General features: G+C 39.3%; 1 protein-coding gene across 2 annotated transcripts; it reads left to right on the forward strand.

Moving 5' to 3' along the window:
• The first annotated feature begins 1282 nt into the window (after positions 1-1282).
• On the forward strand, positions 1283-21635 carry clpxb (caseinolytic mitochondrial matrix peptidase chaperone subunit Xb). Of its 2 annotated transcripts, XM_057837245.1 has the most exons (15): positions 1283-1667; positions 2133-2209; positions 6727-6884; positions 6965-7079; positions 7421-7575; positions 7650-7809; positions 9653-9694; positions 12175-12351; positions 14197-14361; positions 14428-14516; positions 15326-15490; positions 15584-15883; positions 15961-16053; positions 17380-17486; positions 20548-21635. In XM_057837245.1, exons 2-15 carry the CDS (start codon positions 2155-2157, stop codon positions 20636-20638), a joined length of 1872 nt encoding a protein of 623 aa, XP_057693228.1. In that variant the 5' UTR covers positions 1283-1667; positions 2133-2154; the 3' UTR covers positions 20639-21635. The 2 variants fall into 2 exon arrangements, with proteins under 2 accessions (XP_057693228.1, XP_057693229.1); XM_057837246.1 differs by lacking the exon at positions 9653-9694.
• The last annotated feature ends 2641 nt before the right edge of the window (positions 21636-24276 follow it).

Below are 24276 nucleotides of genomic sequence, written 5' to 3' on the forward strand. Positions count from 1 at the left end.
TGGGACACAGGTTTTTTGCCTTTGGAAATGAATGGGAAATTTGGAGGTCCATGCCCGTCAACGGCATTGACTTACATATGTGTCAATGGAATCCAAGTATATTGGCATCAATAGGATTGACATATATGGCCGTCAATGGCATCCGTGTACATGGGCTTTATTGCAATGAAAATGCCATTGAAAATGAATAGGAAATTTGGACATGCATGGCCATCAATGGCATCGACTTACATATGCGTCAATGAAATCCAAGTACATTGGCATCATTAGAATTGACATGCGTGGCCGTCATTGGCATCCATGTACATGGGGTTCGATGCAATGTAAATGCCATTGGAAATGAATGGGAAATTTGGATTTACATGGCTGTCAATGGCATTGACTTTCATATGCGCCAATGGAAGCCATGTACATTGGCATCAATTGAATTGACCTAAATGGGGTATATGGACGTCAATGCAATGTACAGGTTGCCTGGCACGGCCAGACTGTTCTCCCTGTATTTTTCAAACACTGTGAGAATAGTCTGGGACCCAGCCCATTAACGTCCTCTCGAGCTAGAACAAAATCAACCGTCCAATCAGATTCGTTTATTTGCGTGACGTGTTCTTAATGAGCAACGTCACTCTTCCGCGTCAGAACTCGTCTCCACAACAACACAGATGACGAACAGGAGAGCCGAGAATATGTTCCAATACACGGTAAAATCAGTTTTAATTTAACAAAAACACATAGACACAAGTCATTGACAACAGGCTGTCTCGCGCTAGCCATGTTAAATAAACTTCTCCATTCGCGCCGTGCGAGTTGTCGCTTTACCAACGTCACGTTTGCCCATCGCTGATTGGTCCACTCCGCTGTCTGTTTGCTGTGGCCTGCTCCGCCCTGTAAGTTTGATCCACTCATTGGTCGCCAGACTCTAAAGCTGGAACAGCAGTGAGTCTGGTGAGTCTGGTGCACCTGGCTAATGTACTGGTAAATGCGATGATGAAATGAATGAATGAGAAATTTGGATGCAAGGCAAGGCAAATCCCCGTATAATGACTTTAGTTAGTCACTTGCCCTATGAAGGATTAGGTGTCCACATCTGGCCAACCTAGTGGAAAAATTCCTGGAGGCGCAACTTATCAACTTTGTCGTTGGGTAAGGGGGCGGGATTGAAGAAGGCGATTGGTAGATGATTGAAAGGTGCTCAAACCAATGACTGCCATGGACCCTCGTATCATAAAAGCAGTGTCGTCAACACCACGTTGTCTCCCTCTAGCGTCAACGCAACAAAACCACAACACAAACATACTATGTCGTCGAATTAAGTCTAAGTAGAAGGGCACCTCCTCCTGTTCTGTTGAGTAACTTGTCTGTAGATCTCCAGTAGAGTGGATGGGTGTTGACTGCACACGCAAACCTCCATGTCACTTCATAGCAAAATAACTCCTACGTGCAAGGAGGCGAGCTAGTTCGCAGTCGGGGTAACCAACCGACCTACTTCCGAAGCCCACTTACATCACACCTGGCAAGCAGTGGCTCCGACAAGCCGACGCTTTCCATTTCGTGCGATATTAATATGTCAACTTAGATGGACCTGACGCATTGAACAGAGCTATCCACTGAGAAATTTTGGTGTTGACTAGGAGCTGTCAAGATTGCAGCTGGTTTCGTCATTAGCCGTGAGTAGCAGAAATGGCTTTTTGTTGCTTTTCAGCGCCGCTGCGTCTATTACGCGTGTCGTTCGTCGAGTGACACTCGCCTCTTGTTGTTTTTCAGCCTCACCACGAGCACATAATAGCTTTAAAGTCGTTCATTTGATTAGGGAGAAATTCTGTGTTCGGCTGGTCTGGGCCTCGCATATGCTACTTAGCCGTTACCTGCTGACATAACCAGCCTTGTCTGTCTATATTATTTAGTCTATTTATGAGAAATTTAAGAGTAAAGTAGTTGAGGTTCATTTAGCTGGTGTTATTCCACCTTGTGAAAATGACAACCACGGAAGCTACAATCTTTAATAGCCAATGACCTAGTGTGCTAATGCTAACCGTGACGCTGTGGTTATGAAATGGTTCAGTTTCGGGATGACCTCGCTTGGGCTTTCACATATAACCACTCTTTGTTTTATTTTTCAAATATCATTTCAGGGTGTTGACATCAAGAAGAGCAATGTCCTGTCCGTGTACCTCGGCTGCAAGGTTGCTCCTGAATACAGCTCATCGAGGTAAGTCACGGCTACACGTCATTTTTTTGTTTGGCCCAAAAGGTGGTCTGACGCTAACCAAGTTGCCACTTTGTTTTGACTTCTTTTTATTTATTCCCCCCCCCCCCCCCCCCGGTAGCTTTGCGTTTTAAGGTGATTAAATGAAAAGTCATATGATGACATATGTTTCTGAACATGTTTTCAATGTTTCAATTTTTTTTTCACGTTGACTTTTTTGATGACACGTAACGCAACACTTCTGCACCGTCATCGTCTAATTCAGTTACTCAATCTTTAGACCACCATAGCATGTGTTTCCAACACGGGCGTAGCGGTTTACATAGGGACCGTAGGGACATAACACCACCAACTTTTCAGGATTCTCAAATTGTCCCCACCAACTTTTAAACAACCTTATTTGCATTATATAAGGAGTTCTGTTATATAGATGATTTAGATTGTCTTCCCGTATGTTGTAAGGATAGAAATGACCCAACCATTATTAATGGAATTATTTTCATTATGTTCAGACTTATTTATCCCTTTTCACTCACTCAATGAGACCGTTATTTCCCAAAAACGCACGTTTGATTGGTTGATGACTTATCCCAGCCCCAACACACACATGCACTCACAGCCCTGACAGAAATACCTGTCGACAACATGCCGTCTCCTCCACCCCTTTCACAGGGAAGGGATATTAGACGTTTTTTTCGGCCAGCAGCAGCCACTGTAGCTTTCATTTTTTTGGATGAGTTTGGCTGTGCTTGTGAACAAAAGCAGTAGTGTTTTACCCAAAGGAAGGCTCCATTTTTCTTTATTTTTTGTTATTTCCTAAGACATTTTTTCTGTCATATTTAATTTCTATATTCAGACAGACAATGTTGAGTGGCAAATGTTTATTTTTTGTATTTCTGGATAGTTTAGATAGTATTAACAAGTTTGTATTGTGTATGTAATGTAATTTAGGTTGTGTTCAAATATCGCTCTTTAAATTTGCAAATAAAATCCAGACATTTATTCTGAAAGTTTTGAAAATGTTTCTTTAGTAGTTTTTGAAAACAAAGGTTTGAATCGAACAGTGTATCACCTGAGCCAATACATATGAAAGTAAGTATAATACAGGTTTATTTTGCAATGATCAATTAATTAGGTTCATATCACCCAGTCTGTAAGGTCTTATTAATGTCCCGTCCCCAACAAAAAGTGTTCATGCAGGTTATGCTGTTATATGGTCCCTACCAATGTTGAGACCAAACCTATGCCCTTGGTTTCCAACATTATAAATAATCGAGTACTGTTGTTTTAGCATAATTAAAACTTACATTAAAAAATTTAATGGTCTAAGCGTAAGTATTCAGTGGGAAATAAATATTCAAGTACTGAGTAACTGGTGTGTAACTAAATATTTTTAATCAGCATGAATGACAAATATGAAAAAGCAAAGGAACAACAGTGCTCTTACTAAATCAATGACCCCCCCCCCCCCCCCCCAAAAAGACAAAATTAGACTCAATTTTTTGGGGGTATGAAATGAGTATAAGTGCAAAATAGACTCAACAGTTAGCGATCGTTAATGATCTAATAAATAAGATAAATAATTATAATAAATAATAATAAATAAATAATATAAATAAATAAGATGAAAAAAAACCCTCAGTTTCGGGCTGTGAATGAATGAAAAAAAAAAAAACTGAATAAAAGAGATTTTTTTTTTTTTTTTCAAATAATTTAAATTAGGTCTAGAAAACTGAATATTACAGGGTTTTATTGTCCTTTTTTGTTTTTTTAAATTTAAAACAGCAAGAAAAAAACAATTTGATTAGTCAGTAGAGTAGACAGGCATATTGATGTGTCAAGAAGCACAGGCCAGATTGCGGTTGTTAACAAATAATTATTTCTCTGCGGCCCGGTAGCAAATGCGCCACGGACCGGTACTGGTCCCCGGCCCAGTGGTTGGGGATCACAGCTTTCGGGGATTCAGTCCTGGCCGGCCAGCTTTTGTTCTTTGCTTAATACATGTAGCTGAGGTGATTAGTGGTTTCTTTTTGTTCTTGAGTTGTGTGTCGTCATTTCATGTTAATTAGGAGAATTAAAGAACATGTGGAAAGTTTTTTTTTCTTCTTCACATTGCATTGCTAATGCCACAACACTGTCACATGCATCTCTCTAAGAAATATGTTCTCAGACATCTGTCTCAATCTGGTGCAATATTTGTAGTTTCAGCATAACATTTTTGCACTGTTATATCCATATCTGTGCACAAACTGTCATTTGGACGTTCAAGTCAGTCATTTGCCTCCCTGTCTTGAGTACTGTAAATTAATACTGTAAATAAATATATGCACTGTTGCGCTGTTACATTACCAGGACATCACCACCTGCAGTCACTTATCCATTTTATTACCAATTTGTGTACACCGTAAACCTGAGTTTTTGTATTAGCTTTATTGCACTTTTGCTTTTGTTTTACGTTTTGCACGTAATGGCGAATAGGAGTGGGAACCTCAGGGCACCTCACGATACGATACGATTCGCGATACAAGGCTCACGATAACGATTATCTCACGACATAACGATACAGCGATTATCAATATATTGGTCAGAAATTTGATACGATATTCTATGATACAACTGTTGAAACAAAAAAAAAAGATATTTCAAAATAGAAAAAATATTGTTTAAATGATTTATTAAACAGATTGAACACTCTTAATTGTCAGTAGGTATGAGTGTGTGCGTGAATGGTTGTATGTTTCCCTGTGCCCTGCGATTGGCTGGCAACCAGTTCATGGTGTCGCCTGCCTACTGCCCGTAGTTAGCTGGAATAGGCTCCAGCACCTCCACGACCCTCGTGAGGAAAAGCGGCATGGAAAATGAATGAATGAATGAATTTAATAAACAGTGGCACCTTTTCTGTGCAACATTGCTGTAAATCTACTGCAAATTGTGTACCTGCACATATAGAGGAAACAAACCACAACCACTGATATCTCTTGGAGAGATCATGATGAATGGCACCCTTAATTTCTTTAAAGCTTTAACACTTAAAAAAAAAAAAAATAACAGTGCTGTAGGTGTCAGTCAGCAGTTGAGCTTGGAGTTGAGCAATTATAAAATTGGTGGGTCTTCGTGTATGACCTTTGTTGCCAAAAGCATTGGTTTGAGCACTTCAGCCAACTGCTTCAGTATTTGAGATGTCTGATTCAGTCGTCACATTCTTCTTCACCTTAAAAACAAAAAAATAAAACAAAAAATATTAACTACTTAATAGCTTTTGAGTTGAAATCCGGATTTTTTTTTGTGTTGGAAGTTTTAAGTGAATTTTAAAAATATCAATTCAATGTATAGAAATTAAAAATGCAATAATCACCTATTTTTAATATGTAGGCTACATTAATTATCATGCACATCTTATACAGTATATCTTGGAAGCTATTAAAACCATTTTTATAGCTTATTGTATCAAAATGGCAATAATAACAGTTTTTGTGTAGTAAACTATATGGAAAGTGGTTCTCAAATAATATCAAATAAATCAGCAAATTCATGTAGGCTTGTTCGATATTCATTTTCATCCAGTTTAGGGTCTTGGTTTATTTTATATCATTCAACACCAAATGTCATCAAAATAATAAATGTAAATTAAAAAAATCAATTACATTGCAAAACTTTCTTACCTCAAGTGATGAAAGCGAAGCAGTGAAGGAATCCGGTGTCCACTTCGTCACCAGCTGCCAGTGAACCTTATTTTTGTTAGACAATTCCTGCATACAGCAAAGTCCTTGTTCACCTTACTTCCTTTCTTGTTGATGTATAATCTAAAGTGTGTCCACACGTGTGACTTGTAGCAATATTTTTCTCACTTTTTCCTCCACCATTCTCACGAAGCTTTTTTATATTTTTCAACCCACTTGGAGCTTCCTCTCTTCTTCTCTAGATGACTTGTGCGCACTTTGCTTTTACCACCACTCTTCAGCGCCCCTAGTCGACCGCCAAGGAATTGCTCAACAAACATTGAGCAGTTTACAGCATCCATACTCCATTGTATGGCCATTATGTCAAATAAAAGTATCGATACTTGGCGGGAGCATATCGATAACCGATCAGGTTGCAAAATATTGTGATATATCGCTGTATCGAGATATTGTCACACTCTTAATGGCGAAGCTTTAAATCTCGTTGTACTCTCTACAATGACAAACGTAGATTTGTGCCATGCTTTTCACATATGCCTGGCTTTGTTTAATTAGCGGAATGGAGTCAAACGTCACACATTCTATTAGTGAAACGAAAGTTGTGTCAAAGACCAAGACAGAAGTCTGTTTCACAACCCAAAATCAATCTGGCAAACAATAAATATGAAACAAAAAATCATTGAATAAAATAGCGTAAAAAAATCCTTTAAGAGTTTAAGGGAACCATTTGGCTGTTTTTATAGCTAGTTTTATGTAGATCTTGGAGCTCGGTGAATAGTTTAGTGTCTGACTTTTATTGTGCAGTTGGAGTAAAAGGCTGTATTGCTTTTTCTATTGTAGGATTTTCTTGCTCACGGTTGCAGTTTTATTCTCTGAGTCGCCATGGCTCTAGAGATGCTCATCTACCTCGTTTGCGGGTGAGATCGTTTTCCGAGACCACCATCTGCTTTGCCTCCAAAGACGGCCCCACAAAGGACACTGGGAGCGATGGTGGAAAGGTAATTGTTATGGGCCTTTGCTTTTCACTTACTGGTAATGGGACATGGTAGTAATGTAACGTGATCTGTTGTTGACAAAGAAAAGTGTCAGTGAGGGAAAGAGGGCCTCGGGTTCCGGGGGTTCCGGCAAGGGTGGCAGTCAGCTCCGATGCCCCAAATGTGGAGACCCCTGCACACATGTGGAAACCTTTGTTTGTGAGTAAACACTTGAAAAATGTGATTGTGAGCATGCATTATTTCTGCAGTGCTGCGATTGTGTAACTTTATTGCAAGTGACTCAAACGCCGATATGTGGCCGTGACTTATTGCTGCATTCCAGACTTCTTGGAAGTAGTAAACAAACAGCAGTAACTTCAAGCATGAAATGTAGAATTAAATGTTCATTTAGGGGTAAACTAGAAACTATACACATATTGTTAAACTATAATAAATGTTACCCGAGTGCCCCATTTTCCTTTTAAGACTTGTTATTTCAAAGTGTTTGCTTTTAGTTTTATGTCTAATATGCTTTTTATCTGGTTGTCGCTTTCTTAAAGCATCGACACGATTTGTCAAATGTGAAAAATGCCACCACTTTTTTGTGGTTTTGTCTGAGACGGACTCCAAGAAGGGACTAAACAAAGAGGCAGAGTCAGCTGCCGAGGCAGTAAAACTTGCTTTTGCACAGAAACCTCCCCCTCCTCCCAAGAAGGTAAGAAACAAACCAAATGGATCTTCGATCCAGATTCTTGTGTCATACATTCATGAAAATTGGTGATTCCCCAGATTTACGCTTACCTTGACAAGTACGTGGTGGGACAGTCATATGCCAAGAAGGTGTTGGCCGTAGCCGTGTACAATCACTACAAGCGCATCTACAACAACATCCCTGCAGGCAGTCGCCAGCAGGTGGAGGTGGAAAAACAACCCACTCTGACACCTCGGGGTCGGTACTGCATTTTTGCCGTTATTTTTCCTTTGCCAGCTTCTTGTTGAACATCTTTGCTGCCATTGACGGTGAAGGACCTCCAATGTATTGTACGCAGTGTTGTTTTTGGCAGCCCTTTTAATTTTTGTCTTAGTCTGTCGGACGAAAATACTTTTTAATCTTAGTCATATTTTAGTCATTTCAAAATGTTTTCGTCTTCTAATTTTTGTTGACAAATTTGAATTCGAGCTATGTCTGGTTTTAGTCGGCAGTTACTCAAAATGTTTTTGTCTGTAAAATTAAAAAGTTTTAATCCAAAAATAGAGGTTTCCAACAATTTCGAATGATCATAGAAAGATGAGTACATATTGTAGTGCCTACAAGGACAACGCCAACTTTGTGACAATACACACTCAGCAGAAAAGCAGTACATTATTTTCAATTAAATCTACCTAGTAACCACGAACTGTATATAAGAAAAAAAAATGTCCCAGTGTTTACCATTTTCTAGACTTACTGACCAGAAAAGCCAAGTGGCTCTGGTTTACTGATCAGTGTTTTAAGAGGACGTTCGCCATTCTGAAGCTACTGCTAACGCGAATGCTACGCTAACTCTAGGAGTTACATTAAGCATCTGATAACATTTAGCGTCTGATGATCACTCCGCTTAGAGCTTTAAAAGCTAAAGCAACATTGCGTATTCTCTCCCTTGCCAAGATAAGAATACAAATCTTAACGTGTTTCCAAATAAGCGAGATGAAGCGCAGCCTGGCTTGAGATACATCCTAAACTCCGATGAGGGAGAGGCACAGCACATCTCACGTGAGTGTCATGACCGAAACACCGCTACTATGCAAGCTGACGTACTCTACGTACAATATGAAAATGTCACGCATTGTGAACGTATGACAGAAATGATGACGCTTTTTGGTCTTCGTTGTTGTGTCGTCAGACGAAAAGTGGCATTCGTCTCGTTAAGTTCAAGTCTCCTAAGCTACGTTTTTAGCTCATCGTCATATCATCGTCATGAAAAAAAACTTCGTCGACGAAATATTTTCGTTGTCATTGTTGACGAAAACACTGACTGTACGTACAGCTGAGCGTTTTTTTTAGATGGAATATTGAAAACATGACATAGTCAAGTCAACCATATGTATATGCAGAGGCAAACAGACTAATTTGACAGATTTTGAACAGTCCAGTATTGATGGTTTTCAAACTATTTCTCCCAGTGAGGTAAACTACAAAGCTAAACACATGGAACAAAGGAAATTTCACATTGTGCACTAAAAATACTTTTTATGTAGCTTAATGTTAATATCCAATAGAAGATGCCATTCACTCGCTCATGAAAGTTAGCATGGCTTTGCAATGGATATTCACATACAATGAATGGCCTCGGTAAAATTCAAAGACAAAAAAATGAGGCAACGCTTACAGCATATGGTCTTTGAACACTGCCAAAAACAAATTTTAACAACCTACACTGCAAAAAACAAGTGATAGCTATTAAGTATTTTTTGCAAGACTCAGTGCATCCAGTGCTGCTAATTTTAATGCTATTATTGATATGCGAATATTCTTAAATTTCTTATCTACCTATTTGGGGGAAGGCAAATCGGCCAGCCCCAAATGGACGGCTATCGCTTTCAATGGCACTAAAACATCACTAAATCATTCACTTTCGAAGTGAATTACTCAAGTAGTTGTAAAATCAGAAATTATAACAGTGGTCCTGTAACTTGCTGTATAATTTGGCATTTGTTCAATAATGATGTCACAGTGTGAACTGCATTGAAATGGCTGTTGTTAACATGGTAATGATAACATTGATTTGAGCAATTTGATCCTCTTCCTGTAGAGCTAGAGATGAGAAGACGAGAGGATGAATACAGATTCACAAGTAAGTGGTCGGGCCGCCGTCACCATTTCTTTGGCTTTTTTTAATTCACGCTTTGATTGCCATTTATTGTACAAATGCCAAAATATACACACCTTCGTAAGCATGTCTGTCCAGTAATGGAGTTGGAAACGAATGAACTTGCAATCTTAAAAGCATTTTTTCCCCCCCTTTATTTATTTTTATTTTTATTTTTTAAAAAATCATGGACGGGATGTATTTTTCCAGTATACATATTTACTTTTTGTATGACTTTGATTCTGTATCTGTATGTTCATTTTTGTACATGCAAAAGCTTTTTTTTTTTTTTTTTAATACCCATTCACTGCTAGCCCAGATATGTGCAGTTTTCACACATTAACTGTTGTGTGTCCCGATCGCATATTTTTGCACCCGAGTCCGAGTCACCCGATTTTGAGAATTTGCCAATAGTCATTATCCGATACCTAAAAAGTGTTTTTTGCTATATTTGAACAAAAATTTCAAATATGTACTGTACTTTTTACAGTACTTCCTCTTTCGCTTAGTATAAAACGTATATATTTTTAAAATCTTTTGGCAATGCCATTGTATTTCTGGATTAATTTGTTACATTTTATATTTACTCTTAGTCCGTTCCTCATTGCGTCCTGAAGACCGCGCTGAATGTGGTTTAGTTCCGCTTTACCTGGTATAATTCCACAATTGGAATTTGGATGTTTGTGAATCGTTGTTGAATTTTCCACGGCCGAATCGCGAATAATCTAAGAATCAGAAATTTCGCACACCTCTATTAGATATGGACGTAAAATGGTCTCTATTCTTGGTTAAAAGCAAAAAAAAAAAATAAAAATAAAAAACAGACAGTTAGCATTTATTTTATGTAAAAATGTCGAATGTGCTGCTAGTCTTTAAGTCTCTGTGGCGGCCCCCCTAAGTCCAACAAAGCGCTTTTTGCGTAGAAAATTCTTGTGAATAAATGCTTAAATCCCTAAATTCTTTATAGATAAGGATGTAAAACAGTCTCGATTCTTGGTTAAAAGCAAAAAAGAAAAAACAAAAAACGGGCAGTTAGCAGTTATTTTACGTAAATATTGCGAAGCATAATGCCAATGCTGTAGCGGCTGATTTCTCCCATTGATTTTTTTCACGTTTCAAAATGCATGCATGGTACGAAAATATAATAATTACCTTGAAGCCTTCAACAAATCACTCCTGTGACAATCCTTCTTTTGTATGCAGTAACAGCTTTCAAATTTTTTTAACATAAATCCGGCGTTAGATCGCTGCATGTGACCGGTCTGCTAATAAATGAAGCGGAATGTGGGACAGCCCCCTTCGGGAAGGCATGACGCAGTGAATGAGGAATGTGTCACGCCAATACATTATGAAGTCTATGCGATGATTAACACATTTGTGCCTTTAATCGTAGAGCTACTGAGCATTCACTCGCCAGATAGCAGTTACAAACCTGTCAATCATCTTTAACTTTAAGCAGCAAACTCCAGCTGCACTGGTAACCAAGAAAAGCAGCAGGAGGGAGAGTGAGAGGCCTTGAAGCATGAAGCAGAAAGACAAATATATTTTTAAAATTAAAAACCTGATCCTTTTCACCGATTCCAATCCTCTGAAAAATGGCGCGATTGGCCCAATTTCCGATCACAAGATCGGCTCGGGACATCTCTTGTGGCGTGATGGTTACCAGAGAACACTTTTATTGAAAACACCCATTGACGGCAAAAGACATCCAATCAGTTTTGACTGTGAGTCCCAGTCCAAATTGATTTGACATCTATAGCTGTCAGCCTACAGTATCCATACTGTATGTGTTTTGAGCAACACATTTTATTCTTAACTTTTGTAGAGGTTAGTGGTCTCTTGGAGACGAAAAAAAATGCAAGTCAGCCTTTGTTTCAGGAAATGGGAGTTTTAATTTATTTTGCAAATGGTTCCAGTAATTTATTAAACGCAAGTCATTTTTTAAGTAGAGTCCTTTACTGATTTAAATTCTTTAAGTAATTTTAATGATTTGTTGTATTTTCGTCCTTTTTTTTACAGCCAAAATCGAATACACAATATCAAAAAGGTGAAATTATACCAGTTATTGCCACTAAAAGAGAAAATTGCTTTGTATTGTACGTAAAAGTAAGAGTACATGGGGTTAAATGATATGACAGCTGCTTTGCACTCTGTGGCTTGACCTACCTCTGATAAAATTTCCAAACTGTGCCAGTTACTCGCCCGACAATAAGATAGTGTATCCCACTGACCTACATTCATATCTGTGCTTTGCTGTTCACTTTCCACATCCACGTTGGCACTGACTCTGCGGCGTGTATTTTTAGCTATTCGGCCAAAGCTGTCACCACTCACATTGAATGAATGAAGCAATGACCCATTTCTGCTTACTATTTTGGAGAACGCCTCGCAGCCCAACTGAAAGTCTCCAAGCTCGTTAGTGTTGTCGTTAAATCTAACGAGCCCGTTTTGTTTTGTGCTGCCAGAGTTGCTGCAGATTGCCGGGATCAGCCCCCATGGCAACGCTCTGGGAGCCTCCATGCAGCAGCAGACCAGCCAGCAGGCACCCCAAGAGAGACGAGGAGGGGAGGTCTTAGACTCCACACATGCCGACATTAAACTGGAGAAGAGTAACATCATACTTCTTGGTCCAACTGGCTCAGGTAGGGTACGCTCTCCACTGTGACTTTCCGCCTCGTCGCATTTCACAGATTTATGACCGCAAAGCGGACGAGCCTCTTCTATAGAAGGTCATTGGATGACATTTTAGCTTCAAAATTTGCAAAAAAAAAAAAAAAAAAAACCTTTATTTTTCTTTCTGCTACATTATCTTCAGATGCATAACAACGTTGCATGGGTTTAAACGAAACAATCGAGTCTAAAAATGTTATAAAAATATGAAAAATATACAGTGGGGCAAATAAGAATTTAGTCAACCACCAATTCTGCAAGTTCTTTTACTTGAAAAGATTAGATAGGCCTGTAATTGTCAACATGGGTAAACCTCAACCACGAGAGACAGAATGTGGAAAAAAAATAACAAAATCTTACTGTTTGATTTTTAAAGAATTTATTTCCAAATTAGAGTGGAAAATAAGTATTTGGTCACCTACAAACAGATTTCTGGCTGTCAAAGAGGTCTAGCTTCTTCTAACGAGGTCTAACGAGGCTATACTCGTTACCTGTATTAATGGTAACCTCATTATCGGTATAAAAGACACCTGTCCACAATCTCATTCAGTCACACTCCAAACTCCACTATGGCCAAGGCCAAAGAGCTGTCAAAGGACACCAGAGACAAAATTGTAGACCTGCACCAGGCTGGGAAGACTGAATCTGCAATAGGTAAAACGCTTGGTGTAAAGAAATCAACTGTGGGAGCAATTATTAATAAATGAAAGACGTACAAGACCACTGATGATCTCAAGAGATTTTGATTGAAAATCTTCTTCCATCAGCAAGGGCATTGAAGATGAGACGTGGCTGGGTCTTTCAGCATGACAATGATCCCAAACACACAGCCAGGGCAACAAAGGAGTGGCTACGTAAGAAGCATTTCAAGGTCCTGGAGTGGCCTAGCCAGTCTCCAGATCTCAACACCATAGAAAATCTGTGGCGGGAGTTGAAAGTCCGTGTTGCCCAAAGACAGCCCCAAAACATCACTGCTCTAGAGGAGATCTGCATGGAGGAATGGGCCAAAATACCAGCAACAGTGTGTGAAAAGCTTGTGAAAAGTTACAGAAAACGTTTGGCCTCCGTTATTGGCAACAAAGGGTACATAACAAAGTATTGAGATGAACTTTTGGTATTGACCAAATACTTATTTTCCACCATGATTTGCAAATAAATTCTTTAAAAATCAAACAATGTGATTTTCTGTTTTTTTTTTTTTTTTTTTCACATTCTGTCTCATGGTTGAGGTTTACCCATGTTGACATTTACAGGCCTCTCTAATATTTTCAAGTAGGAGAACTTACACAATTGGTTGACTAAATACTTATTTGCCCCACTGTAAGCAAGTACAAAAATTGTTTGACCCATTCGTTTGGAAAACTGCATGATTTCAAAAGATCAGCGTATCATGTCATTCGTTGCTTTCTGCTACCACGATAAAAAACAAAAATACACTAACAGTATTGCATGCAAGTTATGAGAAATGTTTTCCACCACTCGTATTTTATATATTTTTGAAAGTAATGTTCTCACTGTAATAGGAGAGGGCAATGAAACAATACAGATTTGAGACTTGACTCGGTAGGGAGGTGGGATAGTAGACAAATTGCATTTTAGGGAGTTATCAAGACTATTTACAAAATATTTTCAAACGTACTTTTCTGTTTTTGAAAGTTTTCTTCTCAGGACAAGTTGATTGACTTCAATTAACTCAAACTACATGTTTGACTATTTTTTATGTAGATTATTTAGTATTTAGAGAGTGTGACTCAAAATCTCCAACACTGGATTGACCCAAAAACTAACAATTCTGTTGTATTCATATACTCTCACAGGAAAAACTTTGTTGGCACAGACGCTGGCTCGCTGTTTGGATGTTCCTTTCGCAATTTGCGACTGCACCACACTAACTCAGGCCGGTTATGTTGGAGAAGACATAGAGTCGGTCATTGCGAAACTGCTGCAGGACGCTAACTACTCAGTCGAAAAAGCACAGCAAGGTACTCGGGCTGGGAAAAATGTGTGACAGGAAATAAAATGGATTGAATGGCTGTCTTTAATTGCAGGTATTGTGTTTCTGGATGAGGTGGACAAGATTGGCAGCGTGCCTGGCATCCATCAACTAAGGGATGTGGGAGGAGAAGGAGTTCAGCAGGTCAGAATTTAAGGACGATTTGTTAACTCATTGTTTGGCGTTGAGGGTGATAGACGTCCAATCCATTTTGATTGCCTGGCAGCGATTACTCGGTCCAGTCAAAATGGATTGGATGTCCATCACTATCAATACCAACCAATGAGTTATGAATAAAGTCTCACCTCATAAAATTTCATTTCTGTTGAAACTAGAGATTGACTGATTACTGGCCGGGCCGATTATTGCCGCTGATATTTGGAAATTTGACGTATATCAGTATCTGCCTTGTTTTTTTGTTTTTTTTTAAACTGGGTTAGTTCGGCTCAGATGCAGCCAGTCCTCCCTCTCCTGCACTATTATTCACCCCGTCCTTTGATTTGTTAAATGGTAAATGGAGTTGCACGTGTATTGAGCCTTTCCACCTTTTTAAGGCCCTCAAAGCGCTTCACACTATATCCTCATCTACCTACTTGTGACGCAGCACCAGGAGCAACATCTTTGGGTTCAGGAACGTCTACTCTGCCACCGAACCATTCAATAAACATGCTTTAGGTATTTCAATGCAATTCAGTGTTTGCATTATTTGATTTTCTCACGCCAATTTTTATCACCTTTACCGCAAATGAATATCGGCTTCAAAAATCTGTTATCGGCCCCTCCAACTACGAGTAATCCGTATCAGTCCTGAAAAAAAACGTATCTGTCAATCACTAGTTGAAACATGATTATGATTAAACTCACCTCAGAAACATATGATGAAACAAGATCATTAACTGCCATTTATTAACTGCCAGCAAGTTTTTGATGACCTGTTCTCGTCTTTCCATTAGGGGTTACTCAAACTTTTAGAGGGCACAATTGTCAACGTTCCGGAGAAAAACTCCAGGAAGTTGAGAGGAGAGACGGTTCAAGTCGACACAACAAACATCCTGTTTGTGGCCTCGGGTGCATTCAATGGACTTGACAGAATCATTAGCAGAAGAAAGAATGAGAAGGTACTTTTATTTTTTCACTGTTTACAATTTAAAGTTTTTTTTTTCCGGTCTTCTTTTTTGCGCTTCCGCTTACATTCTTGTCATTCCCTGTAGTATCTAGGCTTCGGAACTCCGTCCAATTTGGGAAAAGGGCGCCGTGCGGCAGCTGCGGCCGACCTTGCCAACACCAGCGGCGAAACCGACACTGTGGCCGAGATTGAAGAGAAGGACAGGCTGCTGAAGCACGTGGAGGCACGAGACCTGATCGAATTTGGAATGATCCCGGAGTTCGTGGGCCGTCTTCCTGTTGTGGTTCCTCTCCACAGTCTGGATGAAGAAACACTCGTCCGTATCTTGACAGAGCCACGCAATGCCGTGGTGCCACAGTACCAGGCTCTGTTCAGCATGGATAAAGTAAGTGTTGCCCTCTGCTGGTTTCAAAGCTATTTTGCAGTCAAATAAACAGCTTTGACATGATTTGGATCTTGCAGTGTGAACTCAACGTGACTCAAGATGCCTTGAAGGCCATCGCCCGCATGGCTCTGGAAAGAAAAACTGGAGCTCGTGGGCTCAGATCAATCATGGTGTGTCATTTTTGCAATTTTTCTGTTAGATTTTGTCTTACATTTTCTTGTCAGTGCGATTTTTCAAAATAGAGAAAAACAAAGAGTTAAGGTTTATATACTATGATTTTTTTGGACAAATCAAAATTAAATATGTTCTTTTCAATGATCTTAATGGTTAGGGAACGTAAATTAATAATTCATTGACGTTACCATTAAACCATTTTGTAACCTATTGTGAAAAATCCCATTAAAAGTGAAGCCCTTGAAATTTGGAAATTAATTGCCTCTTACCTCATACTGATGTGACACTCAACGTTATAGACGATTTAGAATTGTTATTGGATAATTCTAATCATTTCAATATTGATATTACTCAAGACCGTTCTCCGGCGGCAGGTTTTACAAACAACCACGTTTTCCACTAGTCGTAAGCTATATATAAGCACTAGTAGGTGTAGGAATCTGTAATATGTTGCTAATGTAGCGAGTAGTACTTTTGTAGCCTTTTTGTCTCACCCTCTGACTGTATAATAAATTCCATCACACAGAAAGTAATGATGGTTTTTGGATACACTACTCTGTCCACACTCTGCTAACGTAGTGAGTATTACTTTGGTCGCATAACTTGTTTTACGTCACCACCCGATTGAATAATAAATGAGATCATTCTAGCGTCTAGAGAGGATGAATGACTGTAAATGACGTTATGAAAATAAAAAAACATTTCAGCATGTCCAGTGCCAGACTACGGACAATAACATATTTAAAAATGTGCTTGTCCTTTATCATTTGAGGATTATATAGGCTGTAGATCACACAAAAATATTGAAAGAAAGATTGTGGATGCTTGACTTGTTTTGAGATAGATAAATCTGCTCCGTTTAGTGTATACAAGTGTTTTGATAAATTTTATGAAAAATGGCTGTCCCGGAGTTGTGGAATTATTTTAAAAGTCCTGGCAGTCTAAAGGCTTTACAGTACCGACAAAATATCAATGAAGTGAGTTCAGCCCTTCCTCATAACATTTTTCAAACAATCAAGTTTGCCCCATTTGGAAATAAAAAGGGTTTCAACAAATATAGCCATTCAAAATTAAAGTGATAGGAAATCATTGCAGGAAAAATAAGGGCTTGTTTTATCACTTGGCAAAAAAACAATATAAGTGAGCAACCTTTGATATTAGGTTAAAAACAAAGAATATACACATATCACAGATGTAAAGCGGAGTGGGAAGATGGTGACTCCAAGTGGATACCAATAGTACCTACATCTCAAGCGTGTATTTTGTTTTATAATGCAAAATCAGTTTTTAGCTGCTTACTTGAATTTCATTGTCCACATTAGGAAAAGCTTCTTTTGGAGCCAATGTTTGAGGTGCCTCACTCTGACATTATGGCTGTCGAGTTGAACAAAGAGGTCGTCCAGGGGAAGGTGCAACCCAGATACATCAGGTCAGAGCCTCTTTTCTTGCCATCGTCACTTTCTATACGTTATTCATGTTTCAGCAGAAGTTAATGTTTCTTCTGTGAGGGATTTTTATTAACTCATTACCTGTCATAGATATTCAATCCATTTTGACTGGGAGAGGTTGGCAGCGAATGATCACTACTCCTAGTCAAAAAGGTTTGGACATCTATCGCCATCAATGGCAGGTAGTGAGTTGAAATGCAACAAAATGTAGCCACATTGCTGGCTGATAATGTTTTTGCTTCTTTAATTCTTTGTTGCTTTGTGTGTTTGGCGACCATCTCCCACATTTTTTATATTGAGATCACACCCTTCAAACTCAAAATTGACCAAAAATGCACCTGGCACAGGCTTGTATTCTCACTAGCCAAAAAACTTTACCTAGATCTCGCTGTTTGGAGGTTGAAGGCCTCCCTCGCTTTGTTGTTCTTCTGCTTGTTCTCATTGTTTAGGACACAAACTAAAATTGTGACTCCTCTGTTTTTTGTGGACAAATCAGATTGAAATGTGGTAGGGATATATACTCACCATCAATCCTCCTAGCCTGATTTTAATTTAAATTTTTCAGAGTTTAATAACTTGCTTAATTCATTGTGGCCTTATTGTTGCCTGTAGGTTCCGATTAGAGGGAATGCACGCTCTCCGGGTGTGCTTCTCGTGTCTCTGGGCTGATGATACATTTAGGTGGTCGTAGTTCATTTTGAAGTTGTTTGACAAAATCAACCTCAGTCTTTTCCAATGGCACGCTCGACCGAACACGGTGACATTGCTCTTTCATTTAACATCGCCATTGCCATTGCCACATAAACGATTCCATGGACTCCCAATTGATTTTCATCTCGCTCCCACAAAAATATCTTTTGGTGGTCATTATTATTATTTTTTTTTTAACCAAAGACTCTGTAGGAAATAACCTGGAAATGCTACCGGACCAATGGGATGTGACCTGTAGTTTCCACAAAATCAACAGAGCGTGGTCCGTATATGCCTAAAATCAACAGAAAGCATGGGCGTAGGTTTGTTCTCAACATTGGTAGGGATGCTATTATAGCATAACCTGCATGTAGACTTTTTTCTGGGGATAAGACCAAACCGATTGGGTACATTTCAGAAAAATAGCTGGTTATTGCATAAAAATGATAAAAGTTAAAATTATTTTCATTGGGAGAAAGTCATTTTTCAAAATGCTTGCTTCATATAAAGGAAATTTAGAATGGTTTTGCTTTTGTTTTTTTGGGGGGGAGGTTAAAATGTGCATAGGCTGCGAATATATATATATATATACACACACACACACACAGTGAAAGGAGGAAAAAGTGACTGGTGTACACCGGCAGTGAAGGGAGGAGAGACAGTAACTCATGCGCGCGTCACTTTTCTTAAAGGGCCAGTGTAGTATCAATTAAACCAAAGCACAAACAAGCAATGGGGCTTTCCTACAATAACACTATTAATTAAATAGATAATAACCAAATAACCCTCTCTGGGTTCTTCACAGAAAAAAAGCCAGGAAATAAATAACACTATTGGGGGGGAGGATAAATCAAAATGCTCTCTGGTATTGTTCAGGGGGCCGGACCAAATGTGGAGGCGGGCTGTAGTTTGGGGACCCCTGGTTCAACAAGTTAAACGATGATTGACAGATTGCTGCCCGGCTTCTTTGGCTAGATCAATGCCATCGTTAACTTTAATAAGCAAGTGCCACAGTGACTGAGAGCTGGGAAAGGGGGTGAGAGAGGCTGTGCGAGCGAATGAAGCAGAACAAAGGTTTGTGGATTGGGGGAAAAAAAAACAAAAAACTATCGCACGTCCTTGCGATGGGACTATCGCGCATGCGCATATCGCGATGGTGATGTTTAAACGATATATCGTTCAGGCTTAACTAGAGGTGTGCAAAATTTCCGATTCTTAGATTACTCGCGATTTGGCCGTGGAAGATTCGAGAACGATTCATAATCATCCAAATTCCGATTATTGAAATATGCCAAGTAAAGCGGAAGTACAACACACTCAGCGTGCCGCACGGTCTTCGGGACAATGAGGAACGGAGCGAGAGTAGCTAAACATCATGCTTCTCATTACCCGGCCCCTCGGGTAATGCCAATGCTCAACTCACGGCTCTAGCTCAACTCATGCCACGAGATAAAAAAAAAACACAACATACCTGACTGCTGCCGAAAAGCTGCTACAAAGTACATCCACATAATGTTACGGTAGATATAATTTATATAGGACTAGATGCAATTTAGAGTCGGTAGCGTTAGCAGCACATCTACAAAAAGCTAGATGCGGGCGTAGTAAACGGCCGCCATCTTAAAGCAGTACACTTCCTTGCAAGGCTGTTGTAGCGAACCTTCCAAGCAAACCTAATTAACTTTTTATTTAAAATACTCCTAAATCGGTAAAATATTGACTTGAATCTATCTTTAAAATAGTTTTAAAACTTTCACATGTCGAAAGTAGACAAAAGGGAATTATGGAATAACGGGAGCAATTTTAACAACTTTAACGGTTGATTCACAACATTAAATTAATTGAATGTAGTTTAAAGCTGCTGATATAGAATGGGGACTGGAGTTTTTTATTTACTGTTATTTTTGTATATTTTTTTACTGCAAATGTTAACTTGATACTGAAATAGTAGTTTGGTTTAGCCTGAGTATTTTTGAACAATTTTGGAACTAATGCACAAAACATTAAAAAAAAAAAAAAAAAAAAAAAAAAGGGGGGGGAGGAGGGGGGTGCATCAATAATCCTTTTATAATCGAATCGGAGCCTCTGATTCGTTATCGAATTTTTAGGTGCCCAAAGATTCCCAGCTCTAGGCTTAACAGGAAGTGACTTGAAAAAGCCCCAAAATCAACTGAACATGACTTAGAATTTGCTTCATATCCCTTCATTTGACATCATTCTACGTGCTTGCATTACACTAACAAACGTAAAAGCATTCCTACAATATTTCTACTTTGCGAGCTATACATATCAGTCATTTGCTTTTATTGACGGCGGTGATGTCAACCTAAACGGTGTCTCCATATGTTGCAGGGCTCCGGCCAAAGAACAGACAGACGACGACTACGATTCCGGCATGGAGGAGGAAAACTGGCCTCGCCAGGCGGATGCTGCAAACATCTGAAACGTGTCATCATTTCACATAATGACTGTTCGATACCAACTCCGAGGGTTTGTTTGACAGAAACCCCAGAAACGATCTATGAACATTTTAATAGGGTTAATGAAGGTTGTGAGCGACCATGTTGTCATCATGAACAAGTAGTGTCACAACCTCGGGTTGTGTGTGTGTGTGCGCGTGTGTCCGTATGCGTTAGTGTGTCTAGCAGCACACTCGTAGGTCGGACCTATATACAATTATTTCAATCTCTGGTGATTGTTAACATTTTATCTATAATAAGATAATACATTTTTTTTATTCGTGAGAGCATTTCTAGCAAGTTGACATTTGTTTTCTTCTCTGGCCACGACCAAGAGAAGCAATAAGAAGCATGGCGAGGGGGCATGTCAAGTAATGCCTTATACCAGGAGGGCATAATATTATATGAGCGCATCAATATTTTGATGTTTCCTCTTTACCACCATTGTACTAATGGTGTCCACGTAGTACTGTTGGGCTGTAAATTTGACCAATTTAACAAGGACAACAAGTAGTAAAGCATGAGCAGTTCAACAAATGATCGGGGGCATCAATGGTTATCCATGTTTGGTTTTCGGACCGCTTTTAAGGAATTATACTGTATATACATACGTGTACATGTGTTCATCACCCAGAGGGTTGTTCAGCCAACAGGGTTTAAGTAAATGAAAATCATCATTTAAAGTTTTGTGTTTATCACTCTTATCATCTGGATTGTCCATCACATAATCTCAAAAAACACTTTCTCTCACCTACCTTTTAGTGACGTCATATTCTGTTACTATCGAGTGCTCTCCGACTGAACTGCTTGTACTCCTGGAATATGTTCGACTGATTAAACTAGAACTGATCTCCCTTGTTTTTAAGATTCCTTTTTCCTTTTAAGACATCTGTCTGTTACAAAGAACCGTTGTGAACCCACCTTCACATACAATGTAATTTTTGAAATTATAAATAAAATGTATATCTGTATAGGCTTTAACCAGTTGTATTTACTTGGCAGCACATTGAGGCTAATTGGACATGTTTTGACTGAAGTGAAAGTTTCTGAGGTGAGAGTGCATTCATCATGCATTGGCTGACTCCAAATCCATTTTAATTTGGAAGGGTTGACAGTAATTGATGTGAAGATAATTTCCGAGGTGAGAGTTTATTCATAATGCATCGGCTTCCATTGACGGGAATAGACGTCCCATCCATTTAAACTGAGAGGCTGGTCGCGTATGATCGCCGCCAGACCCTCTCCCCGTCAATGGCAATAAATGACTTAAAGGTACAAATTGTCGAGGTGAACACGTAAGCCTGTGGTTCTGCCAATGGTACAAAGACGAGTGCCGCAGACATAATAAGATTGTGCTCCACTTGTGTCTGCACCTTTATGTAATCTGCTAATCTTTGGAAAGTGATGGCCTCATCTTTTCTCGTCTAATCCGTCTCCACGTCAGCATTAAAATGAGAAAAGTCCTACTTTAAAATGATTTTGAACTAAAATACAATTCCTGTAATTACAGCTCTGTCACAGTTTTTAATTAAATTTGGGGTGTCAAATCCAAACTTGATCTGACTTTTTCCTCTAACTACATATTTGAACAATAGCAGGGGTGTCTGAACTTTTTTCATTCCTCCGTGGGCTGCTTTCAAAGGGTGCGAGGGCTAACTTGAAGTCCATCGACTTTAATTTGTTGAGGATAGGAATCTGGTAATAAAATGTTTTTAAGTGTTATCTCATTGGCTGACATTGATGGCGATAGGCGTCCAATCCATTTTGACTGGGAGCCAAAATGGATTCGAAGTCAATTGCCATCAACGGTAGCGAAACATCACTCAAAGCCAGCCTTCGCAGTTGAAATAGATTTGATGTCTACAATTGTAAATGGCAGTGAATGAGTGAAGGGGCTACAAGCAACAAAACAATCAAGTGGTATAAAATGGTAAATGGAGAATACTTATATCGCGCATTTATCTACATTGTTAAAATGCCCAAAGCCCTTTACATTAGCACACATTTATCATTTCACGTACTAACCCAAACCCACCAATCAACTGCGCTACGTGTAAATATGTATATTTGTGTATATATACAGTGGGGCAAATAAGTATTTAGTCAACCACTAATTGTGCAAGTTCTCCCACTTGAAAATATTAGAGAGGCCTGTAATTGTCAACATTGGTAAACCTCAACCATGAGAGAATGTGGAAAAAACAAAAGCAAAAACAAAACCACATTGTTTGATTTTAAAGAATTTATTTGCAAATCATGGTGGAAAATAAGTATTTGGTCAGTACCAAAAGTTCATTTCATTACTTTGTTCTGTACCCTTTGTTGGCAATAACGGAGGCCAAACGTTTTCTGTAACTTTTCACACACTGGCGCTGGTATTTCGACCCATTCCTCCATGCAGATCTCCTCTAGAGCAGTGATGTTTTGGGGCTGTCGTTGGGCAACACGGACTTTCAACTCCCTCCACAGATTTTCTATGGGGTTGAGTTCTGGAGATTGGCTAGGCCACTCCAGGACCTTGAAATGCTTCTTACGAAGCCACTCCTTTGTTGCCATGGCTGTGTGTTTGGGATCATTGTCATGCTGAAAGACCCAGCCACGTCTCATCTTCAATGCCCTTGCTGATGGAAGGAGATTTTCACTCAAAATCTCTCGATACATGGCCTCATTTATTTTCTTGACACAGATCAGTCGTCCTGGTCCCTTTGCAGAAAAAAAGCCTCAAAGCATGATGTTTCCATCCCCATGCTTCACAGTGGGTATGGTGTTCTTGGGATGCAATTCAGTATTCTTTCTCCTCCAAACACAAGAACCTGTGTTTCTACCAAAAAGTTCTATTTTGGTTTCATCTGACCATAACACATTCTCCCAGTCCTCTTCTGGATCATCCAAATGCTCTCTAGCGAAACACAGACGGGCCTGGACGTGTACTGGCTTCAGCAGGGGGACACGTCTGGCAGTGCAGGATTTGAGTCCCTGGCGGCGCATTGTGTTACTGATAGTAGCCTTTGTTACTGTGGTCCCAGCTCTCTGTAGGTGATTCACTAGGTCCCCCTGTGCTGTTCCGGGATTTTTACTCACCATTATTATCATGCATGGAGCCCCAGATTGAGGGAGATTATCAGTGGTCTTGTATGTCTTCCATTTTCTAATAATTGCTCCCACAGTTGAATTCTTTACACCAAGTGTTTTACCTATTGAATATTCAGTCTTCCCAGCCTGGTGCAGGTCTACAATTTTGTCTCTAGTGTCCGTCGACACCTCTTTAGTCTTGGCCATAGTGGAGTTTGGAGTGTGACTGACTGAGGTTGTGGGCAGGTGCCTTTTATACCGATAATGAGTTAAAACAGGTGCCATTAATACAGGTAACGAGTGGAGCCTCGTTAGACCTCGTTTAGAAGAAGTTAGACCTCTTTGACAGCCAGAAATCTTGCTTGTTTGTAGGTGACTAAATATTTATTTTCCACTGTAATTTGGAAAGAAAATCTTTAAAAATAAAACAATGTAATTTTGTGGGGTTTTTTTCCATATTCTGTCTCTCATGGTTGAGGTTTACCCATGTTGACAATTACAGGCTTCTCTAATCTTTTCAAGTAGGAGAACTTGCACAATTGGTGGTTGA

Source organism: Corythoichthys intestinalis, chromosome 5 (genome assembly GCF_030265065.1).
Source record: "Corythoichthys intestinalis isolate RoL2023-P3 chromosome 5, ASM3026506v1, whole genome shotgun sequence".
NCBI classification, from domain to species: domain Eukaryota; kingdom Metazoa; phylum Chordata; class Actinopteri; order Syngnathiformes; family Syngnathidae; genus Corythoichthys; species Corythoichthys intestinalis.